Below are 23,162 nucleotides of genomic sequence, written 5' to 3' on the forward strand. Positions count from 1 at the left end.
GAGAATACCCACAAAACGACTGCATATAGGAGAAACAGATTTCAGGAGCACTTGCCTTTTAAGAATGAAAAGCATTGGTAATACAAGAGAGTGGCATGCCAATACTGCATAAAAATCGCTTGAAGGCCTTCAAGACACAAAACTGTGAAGCTGGTTTGCCTAAAAGCCAGGAAATGCCCGAGGTCTCAATACTCCTCAAGTAAATGCAGGAAAATATTGAACCCAGGCCTACAAGTGCACGGCACATATTAACGTAATTCAGTCAGTCTTAAACCCACATAATTCAATTTCTCACAGTGTTATTTAGTAAGTTCTTAGATTCAGGTTTCCCTGATAAGATAACCACACATGTTCCCATTTTTGATGGGAAGATTAAAGACTGCATAACACAAGGAAGGAAAATCCTATCTTATGTAAGATTAAAATGGCTTAAAATCCCATAGACTGAAGTAAAGATTTTCCTTTTATATTGGGATCTGTCTCTAAGCCACCAATACTGTCATTCCTGTCATTCCAGAGGTGACCTCTCAATAGAAGTCCTGAGAAACACTACAGAAACATGCATGGAGGAAGAGGCTTCTGTCATAATACATATTATAATAACTTCAAATCAGTATGACACCTTGCTATTCACTGACTGAATATTCAGAAATGCTTGAGATAGGTGAAGTTCTCACTATGCGGCTTATGCATGGCCTTCTAAGCAGAGCTGCAGAGACACATCTTAGATAATTCTTCAAATCCACTAAATTGCATTCAACAATTTGTCTAAAGTAATTTTGGTGAAATTAAATATATTCCTTTACTTGATTCCTGCTCCTTTGTCATCTCTTTCACGATCTAGATGCATAGCTATTATAGTAAGTAACTTTAGAGTTTAGACAAAAATGTCAGGTAACAACTCTTTCTAACGAAACTATTATTCACACAAGTAATTTCTCTTTTGTTTATTTTTTCAACAAGAAATTATTATTTTTGTTTAACTCAATTACAACAAGGAGTTGTAAATGTCAAACGTTGTTCTTTAATTACTGCAATTATTTACACTTTTGTTAGAAATTATATAAAACAATTGAAAGAAGTATTCATTTAATGAATCAGCATTTAATTCAGGTATGAAAGGCCACAGACTATAAGGATAAAATTACTTTCATATTCACTAGTGTAAATACAGGTTCAGTTATGCAACAACCTTTCCAACAATGTTACCAGTAAAGAGAAATATTCTGCTAATTCACCTTAAATTAAGGTATGAAATCTGTCTAGCAGCTTAAGAGGGAGGTCTACAAAGATTAACAGACTTACACAAGGCTTGAACTGGTGTGAAAAATAGTGTATGTTTTGAGGAAGTCTGCACTTACACACCTTCTCAAAACAAGCTGGGCTTTTAATGTTGTGTTCAATCAAACTCCTGCTTGCTTTCCCATCAGTGTAGCATCATTGCATAAACACACAATCAAAAAAAAAAAGGGTGAATTTTGCTGAGCAGCCACATTAGCTACATGAGATGACACTGATTCTCAATTCCATAAATAAGACTGTTACACTTATCACATTTTCTGCACTTTACAAATAAAGACCTTGGCATTCTTTCACTCTGCATGGGTTGTCTTCTCACTCAGCACTTAGTTTCACATCAGTTCCACTTGCTGGAACCTTCTTATTCAGATTTAATTTAATACTGATGATTATTACCAAGATGACGGGCAAAAAAGGGAGTGTGAAATATGAATGCAGAGTTTGAAAAAGATTACTCTCATCATTGATGAGACAAGAATCACAAAGCAGCAAATCAAACAATGTGACTTCCTGGCGCCATCAAGGCTCTTAAATGCTTGAATGGAGAAACTAGTTAGCAAAAACTGTCCAAAGAGAGGAAACATGTTTGAACTCTAACACTGCTGAGAAAGCAGCATGTGAAAGTTTCCCAAGGACTGACTGATAAGCTCTGGAGACCAACTGTCCCACTGAGACTGCAAGAGCTGCTACACTCACAACACTGACCACTTGTTACAAGGACAAGGCCACGGGCACACACAAACATCAACAAGATGTTGTACAGCCCATGCCATCCAAGAAAGCAGTTCCTGGTACACACAGACAAAGGCTATGGCATCATCTGCAGACCTTCCTCAACACCTCTCTAGAAGCCCCTCCAGGCATGCTTGCACAGTCCCCTGCTTCTGGGTAGACAGTACAGAGCCACAGTGGCTTACTGAATAAAAGGTGTCCTAAGCAATACTGGTTGTGATTTGTGTATCACCTCAGCTGCTACTTCTACTAGGAAAGAGGGAATTTACAACACTGACAAAGAGGTAGTATGACGGCTGTTTGTAGAGATGGAACCAAGAGAAACATTATCTTAATTGTCTGCGGTTTTCTAGGCCGCTAGTAGAGAAGATATTAGCTAAGAGCAAAGCTTGAACAGTGTGCTGGCATTCATTGAGCTACAAAGAAAATGGTCATGCTGCCAAATGTAATTTTTCCAGCTGCCAGTAAGGCTTGGTAAGTCTAAAGTCCTATGACCTTGGACAGAAATGAAACCTTTGCAGACACATAGGTAGATTTCCACCAGGGAAAAGGGTGAAGAACAGAGGTAACTAGGGGCAGGGCAAAAGGAAATGGCCTCAAGCTGTGCCAGGAAAGGTTCAGGTTGGACATTAGGAAGAGTTTCCTCACAAAAAGCATTGTCAAGCTCTGGAATGGGCTGCGCAGGGAAGTAGTAGAGTCACCACCCCTGGAAGTGTTAAAGAAATAAATGGGCAGGGCACTTGTTGCCATGGTTTAGTTCACATCATGGTGTTTAGTAAAAGGTTGGACTTGATCATCTTGTAGGTCTTTTCCAACCTTAATGATTCTATGATTCTATAAAATGAAAGGAGATTATGTTGACAGAAGCTGCTTTTGTGGGGCAAACAAAAGCAGGAAAGAAATTTTTCAGAGTTTTGATTACTGGAATAGAAATAAGCTGCTGACTCAACCGCACTGGCAGCAGATGCATAAAAGAAAAAGGTTCTGAGAGCTTGAGAGTGTAAAACACAAATTGTAGCTGCTTATTTTCTATTATTCACCACAGATGACTGTTGAACTGCCTGAATGTAGGTAGCAAAGGGCCAACTGAAACCTGGAACTAGACCATGAACCTATCTTCCCTAATCTTTCCCTTTTATGTTTATCCTGGCCATATATGATTAGCATCACCGAACTGGATGATCCCAGGCTTGCTTTATCTTCTTTGAAAACGACATCTGACATCATGCATTTAGCTATGTTTTCAAATGTACCAGTCAAGTGCCTGAAATTTTACCGGGTTTTTTCCCAGTTACATCAATAATACATTATTAAACACTGCAGTTGCAAGTAAGTAAATTCAAAAGCCAAACATTTAAAATTTAACAACTGTATTGCAGCTTATATGTTATTGTGTTTGTACATGTCATTATATTAATGTGCAGTTAAAACAGCCCCACAGTAAAAAATCAGGTAAGACCTTTTCTCCTGCAGCAAAATCCCTCCTACACAAGACTACCAAGTATTGTGGGCTAAAAGTGCCACTGTAACACACGTAACAATGCTAGAAACTGTAAGCTGCAATTTAAGCTACAGAACTTATATTCCTTTATTCTTCATTTAGAAAATGTTTTTCATAAATTATATTGACTGTTTCTAAAGTTTCTTTCATTTGCTCATTCCAACTGCTTACTTCAGTTTCACCACATCCATTTTCTGCTTGTCCAGCACTGTCTGAAATCTCTCTCCAGAGCAGAGACAATGTATTGTGAAAGAGAGTGAATCAAGTTAATAGCCATGCTTGCTACATTTATGCTGCATCAAAGAGTGGTAAGGGAAAAATGCAACTATGGAAACAAACTATTTCTTCATTTTAGCCTGTTTTTCTTTCTCTTTTTTTATTTTTTTTTTCTTCCCGGATTGCATGCCTTTGTCCACAGAAAGTTTGGAGCAATTCTCTTGGAGTAGTAGAACTTCTATTTGCTTAAATCGGATCATACGTCTGCCCTAAAACCAGACATGATAGAAAAGAATATAAGTTATTATTGATTCTGTTTGCTTTATACAAATGACAGCAGCAAATAAAACAATACACTGGAAAAGCACTCACAGGAAAATTTTTTAAAGGAATTCAGGAATCTAACTGGAATAGAGGCATGGAAATATCAATTGTTTCATTCTTACAAAATATTATTATTATTATGTTATTCAAATTAAACTGTTTAGTCCACTGTTTTTCAAAGTAGGAAATTCTCTTTAGTCCAAGGTATTTTGCTGAAACATATTCAAAGTAAATGAGTGCACGATGCTCCAGGATATGACTTTGTCAATCACAGGAGTGCAACACTTCAGCACAATTAGCACCTGAAATATCTATATTGTATGTGTTGTCCATGAGCTTTCTTCCTAATTTACATGGAAAAATAATTTTAAAAACCCCAAAAAACTATGAAAAACATCCTTAATCTGCAAACATCTTAACTACTTACTCAGATCACTCAAATGCCCTCAATAAAATGCAACCACCATGACCAGAACCTGACTGGCTTGGTAGAGCCCTCTACTGATTACAAAGAAGAAAGGAATAATAACAAACTATTTATTTCACCACTGATTTCAGATTAGGCAAATATATAAGTAACATATCATTACTGAAAAATGCAATTTTCTGTTTGAAATCTTTACTTCTGGTAAAGCAAATAAAAGTTCTGGACAGCTAAAGCCTAATATCAGACCAAATTGTGGAATTAGTATTTAGAATTATTACTGTAGAATATAAAGCAAATAATAATGTGCATTAATACACAATTTTAATGTGCATTAAAATACAAATTTTATGTTTCATAACTTTGATTTGCTATTTACACAGAATATTGGAATTACCATCTCTGTCAGCATAGCAGCAGGCAGAAAAGATACCATCATGTTTATGCTAATATATACTACAGAAAGATAAAAATAAGTCATATTTTGTTCTTCTAAAACTTTGTCCTCCGCATTTTAATTCTGCATCCCAATTTATTAGGGAAAGAATGTGTCCAAGGAAGAGGAGATAAAACATAAACTTACATGACCATTAACAGTAAAGCACTACACAGGAGTTAGAACAAGTGTGATTTACTTCATAAAGTTTATGCAGCAAATGTGATTTCAAAATTACTGATAGAAAATTAAAGATAGATAATATTGTGAACACTCGCATCCAGATTAAATGCAAGAGTTAATATTTCTAAAACATTACCTAGTTCAAGAACATATTAGTTTATTTCCCACTTTATCTTATTAAAAGCTTACTATCTCATATTTTTTGTTTCACACTTCAGCGAAGTGAAAGGAAAAGGCAGAGGAAAGCTCATGATTCGCTGTCACTGCTATTTGAGGGGCGACCCTTTGCTATGTTAAGGGAGTAGATAGATACATTTTGGTAACTGTTTCTCGGCAACAGGAAGGAAAATAAGTGATATCTTTTTTCTTTCCCTTTGGTTTTTTGGTTTGGGTTTTTTTTTTTTTTTTTTTTTTTTTTTTAACCCCTCAGGGAAGAATACAGCTTTGGAGTTAAAGAGGCCATGGATCTGTGGTACTGCAAATTATTTTGCATTTTCCATAACTCTTCTTGGAAATACACTGCTGTTCAAATTTTAGTAAAATTAACAGGATTTAGATACATTTTGCTGCATCTGTGAGTAACAGAACATCAGTAGACAACAGGTTCTGAACTCGATTGCTTAGAACAAGGTGCTACCCATTCCATGGATACCCACACAAGTTTGCCAAACAGCCAGTCAAGAAGGTCACTCTTGTGAGCCAGACTTGCAAACCCCCAAGATTTTTAAAAGCAGATACAGCCCTTGTTGACTCCAAATGGGGAGTGCCTCTCACATCTACATAGATAAGTTTTAACCATGGCCTAACTGATGATAGGTTTGTTTCGTCTTACAGCCTTTCAAGGCTAAAACTACTGAACAACAAGGACTACTACACAAGTGCAGAGCCCTGAGAAAACTCAAGACCAACCACTTGTCTGTATTTAAAAATGCTGTCCTGTTATGCATCTAAAACACTGTGTAACAGAACTTTTAATATTTTACACTGTCATAGATCCACATGGACTTACAAGTTGCTTAACTGAATACGGTTTGGTCTAAGGAGCAGAGAAAATTTACAATCCTAATTAATGTATGTTTGACATAATTTCCATTAAAGCTGCAGAAAAAATTAATATAATGCTAATTACCATTAGTTTTCTCAGTACACTTGATGAACTTGACATGTTTCTCATCTTTTGAACATTAATAAATATTGGATTATAGCACTGTGTTAAGGCACTTCAACTATCTGCTCTTTTATACACGTGCAGATGCACATTTCATGAACTGTGTGAGATGCTCGGAGAACATACTCTAGATACAGTATGTCCAGTAACAAAATTAAATAGATCTTAATCGTATGAAAGCACAAAATCTCTGAATACTGTCACATTTTTCAAACATGAAGACAAAACTCACAGCAGCATCTTTTTTTCACTCAGCTAGCATCTTATTTTCCTCTGCTCTAAGCTATGCATGCAGTATATGAAAAACATGCTAAGACACAAAATAATGGCACTTCCAGAGTGTTATGTTAAGTACAAAACACATTTCCATTTATTTTCCCTTTTAGCTTTTGGGACATAAACAGCCATATAATATCATTATTTGGTATTTTTTTTGCTACTACATAAACTCAAATATGAGTAACAATGATTTTTAACTTAATAGTTCAGAAATGAAACAGCAGGTTAGTAGCTCAAAAGGCTACTGTATTACAGTGCAATAATAATGTTCAAAATAAAAGATGAGGATATCTCAGCTCAAGAACTAAAGGTCTTAATGGTAAAATATAATGGTTCTCTGTCCAGTCAGCATAGCGCAACATCATATAAATCAGGGAGGTGAACATTATCACTTCAACTATAGGTTTATTTCAGCACTAGCTGCATGACACAGAAAAGTTTTTCTTGCTCTTCTGCTCAAAAAAAGGCCTTTCAGGGGTCTCAAAGGAGAAATCTAACGATGCCACGTGCTGAAATACCTCATCGTCATTTGGTGCTTCAGAAAAGCCTGCTGTTTGTCCTCACACTCTTCACGCAAGTGTGACTGTTTCTCCCCAGTTAACAAATTTTAGCTTGCATTAAACCTTATCAGTAAACATGGCAGTACTGCAAAATCAGCAATTAAGGCCTCAATAGCTTCCACCAATTAGAGCTGTTGTGTGCCAAGAGCTACAGCAGAGACAGATTGTGCGCCAGGTTTATTAACTCATTCTTTTTGCAGTGGAACAGCTAAATGCCTCTTTTCTGGCCACGTTAAAGTACATATAGTTGTTTTACAGTGACATACGCCTCTGCCTTAAAAAACAAAAACAAACCCCCCAGAAGGCTGTGAATTTTTCATTTGGGAGCTTTCACATCTATACTGAAGGAACTACTATCTTTATGAGTAAAATATAATCTAGCATGGCTATACCTGTTGCTATGCAGACAGTACTTCTTTTATTGAACCACCTAAATGAAATTGTTTTTCCACGTCTGTACCCTCATCCCCTATTGGTGCGTTCCCTGATCCCAAAAGAACCTGCACTGATGGGGACTTCATCCACATGAGTGACTATTTCTTCATCAGTGTGGGGGGAGAAGGGAACTGGTACAATCAAGATTCAGAAATCCATTTGCATAGACATGATGGCAGAAATGGATGATAGATTTAGGTGGAGAGAAATCTTTCAGCGAAAAAAAATAACATGAGACTTTGAACGATTGGTTTAACATTTCAGATGTTGGAGTGTAAGCTCTTCCAGGCAGGGACCAGAATGCTGTTAGGCATTTCTATTCTCCCCAGCATAGTTCAACAATGATTAATTTGCACTGCAGCACTAGAAATCATGAACAATTAAAAGCTGAGGTTTTCTAGAGTGCTGCATACCTTCAGCAACTTTTTTACTTAAATGCAGATAAAGAGGCAGGCCTACAAGAAACCATGTTATTCAAGATTTCCTTCAGCAAGAGAACGTGCATTTAAGTCTAAATGTTAGAAAATGTCATTCACTGCATCTGTTAGGATAACTAGAAAGCAATATTAAAAGCAATTCACATAACAGAGTCCATTTAATATGATCATCAATATTTCAGACTGATTTTGAAACTGAGGAAAAAAGAAGAAACCAAGATGCATATGCAACAAAATTTATATTTCATGAACCTTAATTGGTGTAATTAGGCTACAGGGATTAAAGGCCTACGCCTAAGGCATCTGGTCCTGAGGACAAAATATTACACAAGCATTTTCATTTTTGGGTTTAGAAATTAAGTTTAACTCTCCCGATTCCAAAGAAAAGCTGAAGCATGAAATCTGAACAAATCCCATTTACATGGGATGCACTCCTAAACTACCTGCCTATCCAGAAAAGAATTTTGAAGATGAGGAACTGCTCTTCCCAGCTTAGGTTTTAATACAATTTGCTGGGATTGATAGAATTTTATGAAATTGCTGTAACAGACTGAATGAAACTTGGTCAAAGCACTCACTGCTGTGGTGAGCCCTGTGGCTGGCGTGTGATACCTGCAAACACACACACTTTCAGAGACGCTTGCACAATCAAGGGCAGATTTGGCCCTCTTTATCACAGGTCTTTCCTCTGTATTTGTATTTGAACTCATTGCAAACCTAACTCCATGAACAAACACTAGTGACAAAAATCAAGAATCTCTTGGTAATTAGGCACTGCTAGTTGAGCTTCCATTTTCACTATTTCAGTCACGATCATCTTAACAGCTATGCAGTCAGCTATGCTTTGTTTTATAGCTCTCTAAAGTTGACTTCAAAGGGTGGCTAGCAGCATTTCCCATTTCAGATCTCCTGTTCAACTCTGTTCATCTATTGTGCATTCAGCTCAGCCCTGAGCACAGCGATGGTGCAGCTGTGGCACCACTGTGGGTTAGCTTGGGTCAATGAAATCAATATAATTTACAACTTTTTACATTGTCCTAAACTTAAAAGTCTGACATGTACTGACGGAGACTGTATTCCTTTTCATATGCTTTTCTACCCACAAGCAGATATTTGGCCCATTAGTTCAGTCCCTTTTAATCAGTACAGGTAAATTAAGCAAGTACATTCAGACATATATCTATTTACTTAAATGAGAACGGGTATATATTCTTTCTCGTAAATTCCAAATTACAGAAAGGAAAACTGTTAAGTTTTGCTATCGGAAGATCAATTATTTATTACTTATGCTGTTCTAGGAAATGTTTCAGGTAAGTCAGGGGTGGAAGAAAGAAAAGATTCTTAAGAATTGAACAAGAGGCACCACCTCACTAGAGTTTTCAATTCCATTTTGTTTACATTGCAGTAGAGGATAGATTCACCTTGAATATTCTCTTTTTTAGGTTAAATGACTGTAAGCCACAAAATAACATTAAACAGAAACACAGCAGAAATGACTGATTTTCCATTTCAGAGAAGAGAGAAAAAAAAAAAAAATCCACGCAAAAATTATTTTCTGACATCAAGAATTCTGGAAAATACACCTCCAAAACCATTTTGAAATGTATTTAACCTCTGGGTTCTCTTGAGAAATACACTGCATTATGTTATGATCATGTCAAAATCAAGTCAAAAATATTTACAAGTAGCATTTACTTTTCTATTTTCTCCTTCAGTTCAAAAAATCCCAAAGCAATACATTTAAACACTTAGGTATATTATTGTATAAAAGCTGCTAGAGCAACATTTATCCTCAAATAAATACACTATGAGGTCCACCAGTATAAACTTTCCTCTCATTGCCCACAAATCTCATCTAAATCTATTCCATGGCTGCTCTACAGATTCCTCCTTATGTCTCACTGTGAGGTTTCCATTTTCAATGTACCTCAGATTCCTAATTCTGATAGTTTAGCCAATGTTCTCCACCAGCTGCTAAGCTGTTACCATTAGTTACAGCTCCCTTTCACGATTTGTAAGCATTATCTTCATCCCAAATGATTAGGAAGTGTCTGAAAAGAGTCATCTCTAATGATACTCTACAGATATTCACACCTAATTCTTCAAAATAACCCAAACCTTCTGAAATGGCCGTGACTCCGCAATATCGTGTTTGGCCCCTGGGTCTTGGGCAAGTCCTATAACATGTAATAGCTTATATTCTAGAAATAGAGCCTTTGCATTAATGTATCTACTTTACCTTTAAAAAACTGCAGTGTTCTTTTTTATTAAGACCTCTGGGACCACAAAAATAATTCCATTCTTGTTTTTCTGCAATGACATCAGATTACAGCACTCTGCTTCCTTTCTTTTGCTCCTTGCTCCTTCTGCTACATTTTTTAATATTTATATATTTACTACATCACACATCATTATTGGGAATAACAGCTGACAGAGATTCTGCTCCACTGGGGAAAGATAGATCTCAGTTTTTGACTCTGCTTTTTGCAAATCTAATTTTCACTAATTCTCATCAGCTAAAATTTATGTACAAATGCAGATTTAGTGCTGAGAAACTTTTTGTCTGTTGCAAAGCTTTTCCTGTAAAAATGTTTGCTCTTACAAGTCATCAGAAGAAATTAAAGATGTGCCTACACTGAGCAGTGAGATCTAATGAAAGCAACTACTACATACACCTGAAACAGATGATCTAGTTCATCTGCATGCTCACACTTAAAGCCAAAAGTAGTTCCCTTTCTCTTTTTTTTCTTTTGGATGGTTCTATATTAGAATTTTCATTCTCAAAAAAAAACCACAAACCCAAACCCTAGACATCCAGATTATTCAATAATTGAAAAAATGTCACATGATGAAGGAACTCAACTTCATTAAATACATTACCACCCAAGTGTGTTGACAATGAGAAAGGTTCAACCAATACTCATATTAGCAAAGGCTACCCAGTACGTCTTCAACCTTTTTCTTTGAGCTATGACCCACTGAAGAAGATACTAATCATTCAGTGATCTCAAAATTATTCCTTTTCTGCAGAAAAAAAAAAATTTTTTTTGTTATAGGCAAACCAGTACCCTGACAATATTGGTTGCTACAAATCTTCTGGAAGTGCTCATACTAGTATTAATATTACAGGCAAACAATAATTTGATTTTTCTGGGTTTTTTTTTCTTTTTGTAACCTTATATATTTCATCTCAGTAAAGGCTTTTTTAGTGCTCTTTTGTTGCACATATTGTGTTGGTAGAATTCCTCAAGAAACAATATTTTTTGTTATCTCTAGACCCTGCAAGGGGACTCAACTGATTCACCCTACAACCTGCACAGTCACACAGACCTTAGATGCAAATACACGCTCCCCATGGTGGGCTCCAAGATATTATGGGTAAAACACACAACTTAAGGCTAAGTATTAGCATTGCTTATCAGAATGTTTCACATAACCCTACAGAGTAAGGGTTTTCCAATTCTTTTGTGGAAGAATATGCCTTTTATAAAATTTGGAGATGCGAAAACTCTGATGTCTTTTCAAAATCTGACCAGTGCTCCGCTCCCCTAGGAAAGGAAAAAGATGCCGTAGCAACATCTTTAACCCTTCCCCCTGCTTTAAAATAAGGCTGTTACTTTGTGTGTCAAGTAGTTGACAAATACAGTTTTTCTGCATGGCTGGGGTTAGAAATTTACACCCACAACTGCAAACCAGCAACCCAAGCAGTTATGGAATTGTCTCATGCACCACATTCAGCTTTCAGGATTGTTCTGCCAAACAAGATGTGAACAATTCTACCTTAGCCCTTTCAATATCTACTTTTAAAAGTGAAATTCTCCAACACTTTACATTTTGTGCCACAATTCTGTCTCAGGGCAAAAGAGACATAAGGCCTATCAAAGTTATCAGCTTCAGACTTCTTGCATTCCTATTCCTGACACTTGTTTCTAAGAAGAAAACAGAAAACTGATGAGCAATCATTTCTATCAGTAAGATCTGGGGGAAAAATGCAAAATATTTTCCTTCTTTATACACAAAAATCTAAAATAATTTACAGATACCTGAACAAATACTGCCTTGTAAAAAAAAAAAAAATAGAAGAATTCAATATAACACACCCAAAAGTTTACTTCTGCAACCAAAACTCGTCATACAACATTAAAATAGAAAGTGACCGTGCCTGAGGAGAGAGGTTGCACCAGGTGACCTTCAGAGCTCTCTTTCAACCTCAGCTATTCCACAGTTATGAAATCTGAATTACTAAAAACAAAATATGAATTATTCCAGTGTTTTCTATAGAGCTGTAGCACCTAATAACATTTTGACCACAATCAGCATTAGCCAACCTACATTCTAAAGGAGAACTTAACATGAGTTTATAGTTGAGACAGACAAAATAAAGCAATGATGGGTGAAAAGAGATTGTACTAATTTTACAAACAGAAAAGCTAAGATCAGAAAGCCTGTTTCCCATTTACACTAACAGCATTCACTACGCTGGCAGTATAAGGGGCCTCAACACAGTTTTAAATTTAATTTAGTGTACAGTGGGCTTAGTATAATTGAGAATAAGGCTGGAATGAATCAAAGTACTCAAGACTACAAATTACATCTCTATCTCTAAAAAAGACTAAAATTTAACTTTTCTAATACTGAGTCCAACATGTCAGTACAAAGACTTTTGTCTTCTCGAAAGAGGTTATTTCACCAACAGTGCAGAAAGCTCTAAAATTCATTCTGTAGTTTAAGATACTAGAACTACAGAAAATAAAACTCAGTAAAATATCTTTTATTTTAATAGCCTTGTTACAAATATGAAAAGCTAACCTCCACTCTTTGTTGTTAGGGTGTTTATTGCCATGCTGTTTTACATATATTATACATATCATACGCCTTACAACTATCACACTAGTCTAGTGATTAATAATTTAATATGTCAATTTCAGTTAAAATGGAAGCTTTCCCCTCTTTTTAGGCATTGTACAAAACCAATAATTATGACCACTCGTTCAGAAAAAAACTGTTGCATTCTTATTTTGTAAGACTTCATGCACTCTTTTCTCTTTGCAGGAAAAAAAGTGTTTGCATGAGAAAAGAGAATATACCAATTCACTCTGAGGACATGGTATCTTGGAGCAAGACTGTCTCAAATAAAAATCCAGGGACAAAGAAAGAGTATTGGAAGTATCAAGGGCTTCCTTCTCAAAGATGGTAGTAATTTGGTTCCACAGTGGTGACAACCTTTGGATATTAAACTTTGCTATTAATTCTCTTTGCAGTGAACAGGTAGGGTAAATATGCCAAAGAGTCCTTCCAGCAGACACGGCGCCTAACTTTTTTCTCCAGCTCTATTCAATGCTGTGTGCTTCTAATTCCTCTCTGACATGTTAATGAATACAACCTTTCCAAAGTTCAGCCCAGATAAGCCGGAGATGATGAGAGACATTTTGGCAACTGAACAACAGAGAGAAAGAAGATCAATCTTTTAAAAGATTTACACACTTCTCTTAATTATCTTCCTAATTTATGTGCATCTTAAGTGAAGAGTAATTCCTGTGAGGCTCCATTTGTATGGGCTTGTAGCATCTCAGTATGACAGCAATGCCATGTTTCACAGGTTGCAATTGTTCAAAAGCATCAGAATCTGGAAGACTTATTTTGCAGTGGAGATCACTTTTGAAAAGGAGCATATTTCATTACTAGCTTACAGACTGCATATCTTTTTTCCCCCTTAATTTCCAAATAGACTTCAAAATTAACATTCATCTTCAAAACTCTTCAAAACTTTCCAAGAAAGCTATCCTACCCTATCCTAGTTGGTAAGAGTACTCCTGGAGACAATAGATTCAATTCTGATACCAGCTGCAAATCTCACTGTTTGGAACTCTCTTGACTTGTAAAGTTTTCAGATATAGTGGTTTACAAGCTGCACTTATCAATCACACAGATTTTCTCCTCAGACATGATGTCTGAACATGTATTCTGAGTATTAAAAAAATATTAATCAAAAGTAAGCATTTATGTGCATAAGTGTCAAGATACAGTTACTGCACACACTTTACTCTCACTAAAACCTTTTTTATAAGTTTGCAATTTTGTCCTGCTACATAAAAACTTTCTCCACAATATTAAAAGGCTTCCTTGTTTTTCTTTATTGATTTTCTTCATGAAATTTCATAATATTTAGAGTTGAAGTCTGTATTTTTTCTGTTAAAAATATTTCAACCAAACTATGATCCATTACAATAATACACCACAATCTTTTTGAATCTTAGAATTGCACTGCAAGTTGTAAAGATTAAAAACAAAAATTGCAGTGTAACATTTACAATTAGTATGTTAAATATAACATATATGAAAGTATACAGTAAAACACCCACATTTTGGTTCAATAACAGATTATTAATTTAAAGAACAGTGAGGGATATAATTCAGCATCCATACACATAAAATACTGCTTGCATTCAACAAAGAGAATATTTTACGTTGCTCTCTCAGACTGCACAGAAGTGTATTAACTACATCACGACATTTGTGAAAAGCTGCTCAGCTAGATGATCTTCCACATAACCTAAAACAAAAGAAAAACTTTCCAGGGTAATGTAGACCTCAAAACCTTTATTTGAATTTTATTATTTTTAAAAAGAGCATTTCATAGCATGCTTTTTTAAAAATGTCTCATTAGTATCTATCTAAAATACATGCTCTACACACAGTCACATATATAAACGTGTAACTAACAACTGACTCACATATGCTGTTGCCAGGCAACAGCTATAAAGCATTTTGCACTGCTTGCAAAAATCTGAATGAATGATTCGAAGAGAGATTATTTCTAAAAAACTAAAAGGAAGAAAACTCACTACTGGAATTATATGAATAATTCCTTGTATATTTCAAGGACTAATAGAGCATGTTCCTTCCATAATCACCAATTTCTGAAAGGACAATTCCTTTGAGTAGGATTTGAGGGGCATTTTACAACAAGGAAATTCACGTTCTGTGCATGTGGCTAATGTTCCCACATGGACACTGAACCAAAGCCACCAAAGTTAATGGGTTCCTTAAACCGACTTCAGGGTCGTTTCACTGGGTCTTTTCATCAGGTTTTAACCGTCCATCACAGGACAAAAATGACAGACTCTTAAATGAAAAAACAGAAGGCCTTATAGGAGATACAAATACATTCTCAATAAAATGTTACCATCTTACAATATGCAAGTGAGAGAGTCTGTACAAACACTTCTTTGTGTAATCTTCATACAGCTAAGGTGTAATCTCACTGAGGCTAATGGTATTACACACAAGAGTAAAAATAGAAGCATCTATAATCCATTGATAACATGGATGTGATATGCTATCTACAAAAAAGAACTATTTGACTCTTTAAGTAAGTGCCATCCATTACAAAATTACTAGACCTTTGGCTATCACACCTCTTGGGAATTAAGAGCTGGAAAAGCACATCAAGAAAATCAACTGGGAAGCACAGCAACTTCAAAGTGCTTACCATAAGCCTGACTCACAAGTTGCTTTAACACAAACATTAGCATAAAAAAAGTAGTGGGATTTTTTGTCCTTGTTCACTGTGGCTGCAAGATATTTCCTTCAATTTCCTGTACAATATGCTCAATCAATAAAAACTGGTCAGAAGCTCAAGATGACTGTTCTTTCTATAACGACCAAATTGGAAATCCATGTATTTTCTTTTTAATTCTTCAAATCCATTCACATAACTGTAGCAAGAAGACTGAAAGCAGTAATTATTGGTATTTCAAATGATATTTTCAGTATTAAGTAGTGAATGTGACTAGCTTCTTTAATGGATTACGGTGAAATCCTTTTAATTCCATATCTCACGTTGCCTTGAACTATCATGAAAAAGAAACTCCTTTACATGGAAGGAATCTGAAATCTAAATCCTGTCCATCTGGAGCTTTATAAAAACTAAAATGAACTTATTATAAATAGGAATCAGGGTTTTATAGTTTCATTCGAATTAGTTTCATGCTCCAAGACATAACTCACAGTTTATGTCACCAGTCAGGATGTAGATATACAAAAGGCAACCTCGATGCTTACCACCAGGCTGAGCACCTTTCCCATAGATGACAATATAAAATAATCTATGGAAAGGATATCCACTCCAGGTGCACTACTTGCCTGTACTTTTTCATGTGTTCGCTTGTTTCTTAGTATATGCTGTGGCAACTCAAAGAAATAGAAGAACCTTTACTTTGCCCTCCGTATTCATCATGACCCACTTGCAGAGCCAGTGTGATCAATCAATGTAATCTCAAACCCAAGACATTTTGCAGGTCCCTTTGCTTTCTTCACCCTAAATATACACACAATATCAATTGAATGTTAGGCTTTTGTAAGACACATATTGCATTATTTCAAGAGGAACCACGCTGCAATCAGTGGTTTGCATTCATAGCATTGTTAGCCCTGATTGATTGAAGATGGGGTTAACAGCAGAAGGAGAAAAACTGTTCATTTCCAGAAAAGGTACCTGTAATGATCTAAAGGTATGGTTAAAAATAGGGAAGGGTTATACAGTAAAACTTCTAATTTGGTGACTAAGAGCAACCTACTATTTATTAATCAATCAAGACTGACTGGCAGGTACAATTTTCTCTTCAGATAGATATTAGAGTATAAACTGAAGCACCCAGAAAATAATTCCACTTAGTATGTGGAAACACAGGAAAATTAGTAATTATTAACAAACTGAGTGAAAATTTCCAATAGATAGGATTCTTTTGTTCTATGGCTGAGGCATGACAAAAAAAAGACAGAAACAAACAAACAATAAGATTATGACTTCGAAGGTTGATATGGGTCAAAACAAGACTATCAAAGCGACACAATGTTCATTTTTAATTAGACTTCCTAATGTGACATCAAATTGTTTTTCTTCTAAGAAACAGCACTTCAGCAAGGCATGAAATCTTCACAGCTTAGTTTATTAGGAGGCAACAAAGGGATTCCAATCTGCTACAAGAAAGTTTCAGCCTATAAGCACAGCCAGTGCAGTACAAAATTGTGTCATATGAATTTTAATGTGACACAAGTATGAAAGATTCCAAAAGAACAAAGGCAGCACAGTCCTGTTCCACAGTACACAAATGACCTATTCTGATCTGAACAGCACACCACATTACAATCAAATTTATTTCAAAGAAGGGTCACACAGGTCAAATGTAATGGCTGCAAGAATGAGTATTTCCTTTATGTAGTATTAGAGAAAAGCAAAATATCAAACAATGCCAGAATGCCAGGGCACCGAAAAGAAAAGCATATTTAGGCTGCAGGGAAACAGATTTTATAAAAGTGTTTTAATACAGTCATCCTCAATGACTACAGTTTCTAAGTTTCAAAGACACTGTGATACCTTGAAGATGCAATGCATACAAGTGAGCTTGCGTACTACATAGCCTTTAACATATATTTGACATTTCAAGGCACCAGAGAGAAAAGTTTCATGTACAGCTCATGCTTAACAAAGCAGGGAGACAGGCTAAGTGATCAGACTGGATGGATGTGTCTCTTCATGGCCTGATATCTTGATGGCAGAAACCATGATATTCCCAGGTGTCAGAAAACAGCAACAGAGAGGCTGGTAAAGCTCCTCAGCTGATTATCCAACCTTACAACAAAAGCAATTTTAACAACATGAAAGTATCAGAACAATGAGGTCTACTTGAAAATACTGTCAGAAGAATAAACAGAAATTCATTTAGATGTAAAACTGAATGGTAAACAAGCAGTTAAGGATTACAGCGAAAAGCAGGCAAAACAAAATTTAATGATTAAGTATCACTAAGCAAAAAAAGTAATGACAAATTCTCACAGTTCTTCTTGCCATGTATTTCCATCAAGATTCAGGCATCATTTTTGTCTTCAAATCACTTTTCTGAACAGAATCAATTACTGGTGGGAAAACAGCTCGAGTCCTGACTTCATGCATGCTATGGATAGAATTTGAAGGTATATGGGGAATAGGCACACAGGGTAACAAGTACTTAGACCAAGGTGTAAAATGTCAGAAGTAAACATTATACCTCATTAGGAAAACAATCATAAAGATTTCTATTTTACAGTTAGACAAAGATTTACTACTTGGGTTTTTGTAAATTAAATTCTTGAAAAACTAAATTCTACCAGAAAGTTCTCCCAAATGAAAGCTTGTTGCTGTGGGGCTTTTTTCAATAAAATTAAAATATACTATTGAAGCATCTTCCATTTGATTCCTAGCCAGGGCTCCCTCAGTCACAAAACAAGACAGAATAAAATCCGAATTGGACGAATTTCCATAACAAATTAGCTACCAGCCTAAAGGTTAGAATTAGTCTTATTGCCCAAGTCTAGCACTAAAATTGGTATTAGACACCTCAGCTCTCCAAGTTTTAATCAATCTGCTTTTCAGGAGACTTTGAAATATTCAAAGAATGTAGACTATTATGCCCCAAAAAACTACCCCAGTAACTTCCAGTTGTAAGGATGAAACATAACTAGCAAGAGATAAAATTCTATTGCCATATTTAAAAAGTTATCTTGGCCTTACTTTCCAGAACCCATAGCTCTCTTCCCTCTTTTCAGTATTTTGGGAGGTTAATGAATATTTTCATTTGCTAGCAGACATTTATATCCCTGAAAACTGATGTATTCACCTACATTATGATGGCTCCAGTGTAAGTCACTAAGGTTTGGACTTGGAGACAGACATAAAGGAAAAAAATACAAACCTTTAATGCTTCACTTGGTGAAAAAAAATTGCATTTAGATATTCAGTCACGAGAATCCAATTAGCTATGGATATATACACACATATTCATACCTTTCAACCATCACACTCATTTGAATTTTGATGCTATTTTCTATAAAATATAATCCCTTTTAAATTGTATTTAATAGATTTATTCAGATGTGCATTTCCATATGTCATATTTAAGCTTATACTACCACCTGCCTGAGGCTGTACAGTCTGAATTGTCACCCTCACACACTTCAGTAGGAGAAAATCCTCCACAGACACCATATGAACTGTTTCCCTTCTGCTTAGTGTAGAGGTATGATAATCATTACGACCATGGAAAATATCCATGCAAAAAAAAACGTTATATGCGTCCCCCTTAAAAAAATCAGATTAACATCTTCAAAACAAAATATTCAAGCTACATAAGATATTCTGCAATGAAATATCAATGTCTTCCCAATTTTTTTTACACAGGTCAGCAAGTATCATCCAACTCTACATTTGTTGCACATACACCACAGACATAGGTATATAAAAGTATTTGCATACACAGAGATATGCATAAACATAATTTCACACTTAAAGGACGCTGAGATGGCTTCAAATCCAGATTTGCAAACCAAATAGATTAACTCTGCTTCCAACTACAAACATCAAGGTGATGGGATACCATCTCTGCTTTCTACTGGGCCCATCCAATAACACTGCTGAGCAGGGGAAAAACTGATGAGCAAAGGTTAAGCAGAGGACTGCCAGAAACAAACTAAGGCTTAGAAATTGCTTCTTCAGATAAGATTAATGCTTGACTGATCCACAGTCTTTGGGTTGTAAAATCATTAATAAGAGCATCCATTCTCTTTGGATTTACACCATCTCTCAAACACTTGTAGTTGAGGCTATTAAGGGTTTGGACCAAACTTTCCTGTGCTCTTTTGGAATTAACAGCCCTGCCAAGTCATCAAAGTGCTCCAAAGGTCAATTTATGATTAGTGTCCCACCATCCTGCACAATGTGTCTGTAAGCAAAGCACAGCATCTGGGGGGAAGGGAGAGACGGAGAGAAGGAGGAGGAGATAAATATTAGCACAGTGATAAGCTCACAGAGCACGACTTGGAGGAGGGCAGATTTCACACGGTCCCTGCTGTTAGGTTTCGGAGCAAGCAGGGACCACCCCCTGGAAGGGAGAGCTGGTAGAGATTCTGCACTTTTTTGCACACCTGAAGAAAAACTAAAAGAGTGAACAAAAAGAACCTCAGACCTCCTCCCAGCCTCAGGCCAACAGGGACTTGGACCTTTTGGGATTATTGGCAACATCAGTAGCTGTGCAAGCCAGCAAGCATTCCTGCTCTCTCACAAAGGGTAGGAGACAGCCGAAACATATGATTCCCGGGACCGACCGACTGAAGTTTAGAGAATCCTGACCTCTGCACACACTTTGCTCCAACTTCATCGCCTTTTCAAGGTTTGCCGCACCCCTTCAGGGAAAGTGCCCATGGCCAATCTGATAACGCGGTGTCGCTGAGCATCCCGGTGGGCACTGCGAACAGCTACCCTCACCTAAGAGATTGCCCCGAGTTTTTATCACTGTCAGCCTCTGCCTTTAGGTTCACGAGGCTGCCACCCCGTTGCCTCCCTGCCCGTCCCCGGTGCGCTGCAGGCTCCCAATTCCCCAGTCACTCATGCCCTAGGGCAGAGCACCACCACACCTCCACGCCTGCTTTTCTCTGTTACTCTGTTACTCCGGTTCCAGCAGAGTGTTTTCTGACCCTGCCCGGATTGAAATCATCCCTCTCCGAAATGGGAGGGAGAGACAGAGAGGAAGAATCTGTACACAAAGTTTACAGATCCTGCCTACGCCTTCCTCTCCCCACCCAAGCCCTTGCCGTAGGCAGCAGGGCGAAGGACAGGGGAGCCCAGGGACGGGCAAAAGGGGGGTGTCAGCCCCGGCCTGGGCTGGGGGACTCGAGAAGGACGGGGGCACGGGGCGCAGCTTTTCGCGGACAGTGACCCTGGCGGGCGATCGCTGAGACAGAAGGGAGAAGCGGCGCCTTCCCGGAGAGGGGAGCAGCCGGCTCTCTCCGAGGCGCAATGGCAGCGCATCCCCACCGACCCCTCCGGATCCGGGAGCAAACTCCAAGCCTCGGCAGCAGCAGCCAGCGGCAGCACCAATGGCAGCAGCAGCAGCCAGCAGCAGCACCAATGGCAGCAGCAGCCCCAGCAGCAGTGGTAGCAGCACCGGCAGCAGCACCGGCAGCAGCACCGGCAGCAGCACCGGCAGCAGGTCGCCGCGCCCCGCGCTGGCGGCCCCGGCCCGGGGCACCGCCGCCCCCCAGACCGGCGAGGCGACACCCAGCCCCTCGCCCCCACCCCGGGCAGGGCCGGTGAAGGGAGAAAGAACTCACCCCCAGCTTCCTGCTGCGGATTTTCACGTAGCCCTGCTTGACTATATCGTTAAAGTTGGAGGCCATGGCAAGCGCTGCCTGTTTCCTCCCCTCCGCACCCGGAGTCCTCCTCCTCCACCACCGCCGCCGTCGCCTCCTCCTCCTCCTCCTCTCCCGGGCCCTCCCGGGTGCCGCCGGCCGCTGGCTCCAGAGGCGCTTCTGGCATCCAGGCAGCGGCAGCCGCCGCGCTCCGCTCCGCCCGCGCCCCGCTCCTCCCGCGGCCGCTCCGCTCCGCTCCGCACCGCCCCGCCGGGCGGGTGGCGGCCGCTCCGCCCCGCTCCGCTCCTCCGCCGGCCCCTCGCTGCCCCGCTCCGCCGCCGCCCCACGCCCGGCCCCGCTCCGCACCGCTCCGCCCGGCGGCGGCTTCGCGGCTGCCCGCGCCTACGGCCGGGAGCGGGCGGGGCGGCGGGCGGGGCGGAGCGGGGACACCGCCCCCGGCGCCGCGGCCGCGGAGCCCGCCCCCAGCGCCGGCACTGCCCACCGCCCGCGGCCGGGGCCCCGGGGAGGGGGCGAGGGGCGCCTCGGCCCGGCAGAGCCCGGGGCGCGACACGGGGCGGGGGCCGGGTGCTCTCCTCAGCCGCGCCGGTTTTGCCCACTTTTCTCCGGGCTGGCCCATGGCCGCGGCATCCCCGGCTCCGGTGGCAGATCCGTTCGGAAACACGGCCCGGGAGGGCATCTTTCAGCCTCGTGTATTCAGGAAGCCGCGTAGACATCCAGCAGCCAACGCGGAACTGTTGTGTCAGTACAACAAACTTAATGAAAGAAATAACTAAACTACAGAAGTGAAAGAAGTAAAAAGAACAAAAAAGGCACAAGTCCATCTGAAGTTGAAAAATTAGTTGTCACACACAGATTTTCTGTGCTCTCCGCAGTGATGACCATGTGTTTAATTACTTCTCACTGAGGTCGACCTGGCAGAAGAACGACTTCTGAAGAAAACATGATATTTAGGAGATATTAAGACAGGGAAAAAAAACCCCAGGGAATTGTGTTTGCTTTACTTACATTTAAAATATGGATGGACAAGAATGGACCTAAGCTGCTTGAGAAAGGAAAACTACAGATATGTGGGATTGACAAAATAGCACATGACTGTTGTTACACAAAATTGTACTCGATAAACGCTTTCAGCGGAAAAAGTTTGACTCGTTTGATAAGCTTAATGAAAGCTTCATGTACTCTTTTCCTAAATATCTACTGCACCATTGCCCTGAAGTTTTCTGAAACAGGAATTTGCAGTATGTGGTGTGCTACAGACTGGGGTGATGAAACGTAATTCTGTAGTTGAAAGTTTGTTAGATTTGTTTCAGATTTTCAAAATCAATAGACAACATTAGAGATTAGCCTTGCAGCAAATAGGAAAGAGGCAATCTAGAAAAATGATTACAGTGCTTCAGTGATGGAATTATAAGGAAAAGCTTTGTAATTTTATATAACTACCTGGAGTACTGCATCCAGCTCTGAAGCCCTTAGCATAGGAAAGACATGGACCTGTTGGAGAGGGTCCAGAGGAGGGCCACAAACATGATCAGAAGGATGGAAAATCTCTCCTGTGAGGAAAGGCTGACGCAGTTGGGGTTGTCCAGCTTGGAGAAGAGAAGGCTTTGGGGTGACTTCGTAGCAGTCTTCCAGTACCTAAAGAGTACTACTGGGTACAAAAGTATTTTTGCTAGTCCACCATCAAGTGGGTATGGTATCCCATTTAAAAATGACAGAGCAAAACAGAATCTTAACATTATGATCTTACATCTTCATTGACTGCTTTTAGCTTTGCATTCAAGTCTAATGAGTGTGAAAATTACAAGACTATGCCAGGAGAATTCTCTTTCCTGAGAATAACCCTTATTATTTGTTCTGAATCTTTTTTTCCTTAACTGAATAGCAATTAGTGAAGCACATGAAAGCTTACCTATCCATTTATTTTCTAGCAACTCAGTTCCTAATTATACAAATTTTGGAACAACTGCTAGGAGTAGAGTTTCT

General features: G+C 38.8%; 1 protein-coding gene across 1 annotated transcript in view; it reads right to left on the bottom strand.

Annotated features, from left to right (window-relative positions):
• Window positions 1-21,206, bottom strand: part of DOK6 (docking protein 6) — a gene marked incomplete at both ends in the record, with an annotated part of 249,450 nt that extends 228,244 nt beyond the window's left edge. Inside the window, one exon of the mRNA XM_082290095.1 lies at window positions 21,141-21,206. Within this exon, the coding sequence (XP_082146221.1) occupies window positions 21,141-21,206 (66 nt within the window). The remainder of the gene's footprint in view (window positions 1-21,140) is intronic.
• Window positions 21,207-23,162: the final 1,956 nt, after the last annotated feature.

The sequence above is a fragment of the Coloeus monedula genome, assembly GCF_965178545.1.
Source record: "Coloeus monedula genome assembly, chromosome: 1".
Lineage (NCBI taxonomy): Eukaryota > Metazoa > Chordata > Aves > Passeriformes > Corvidae > Coloeus > Coloeus monedula.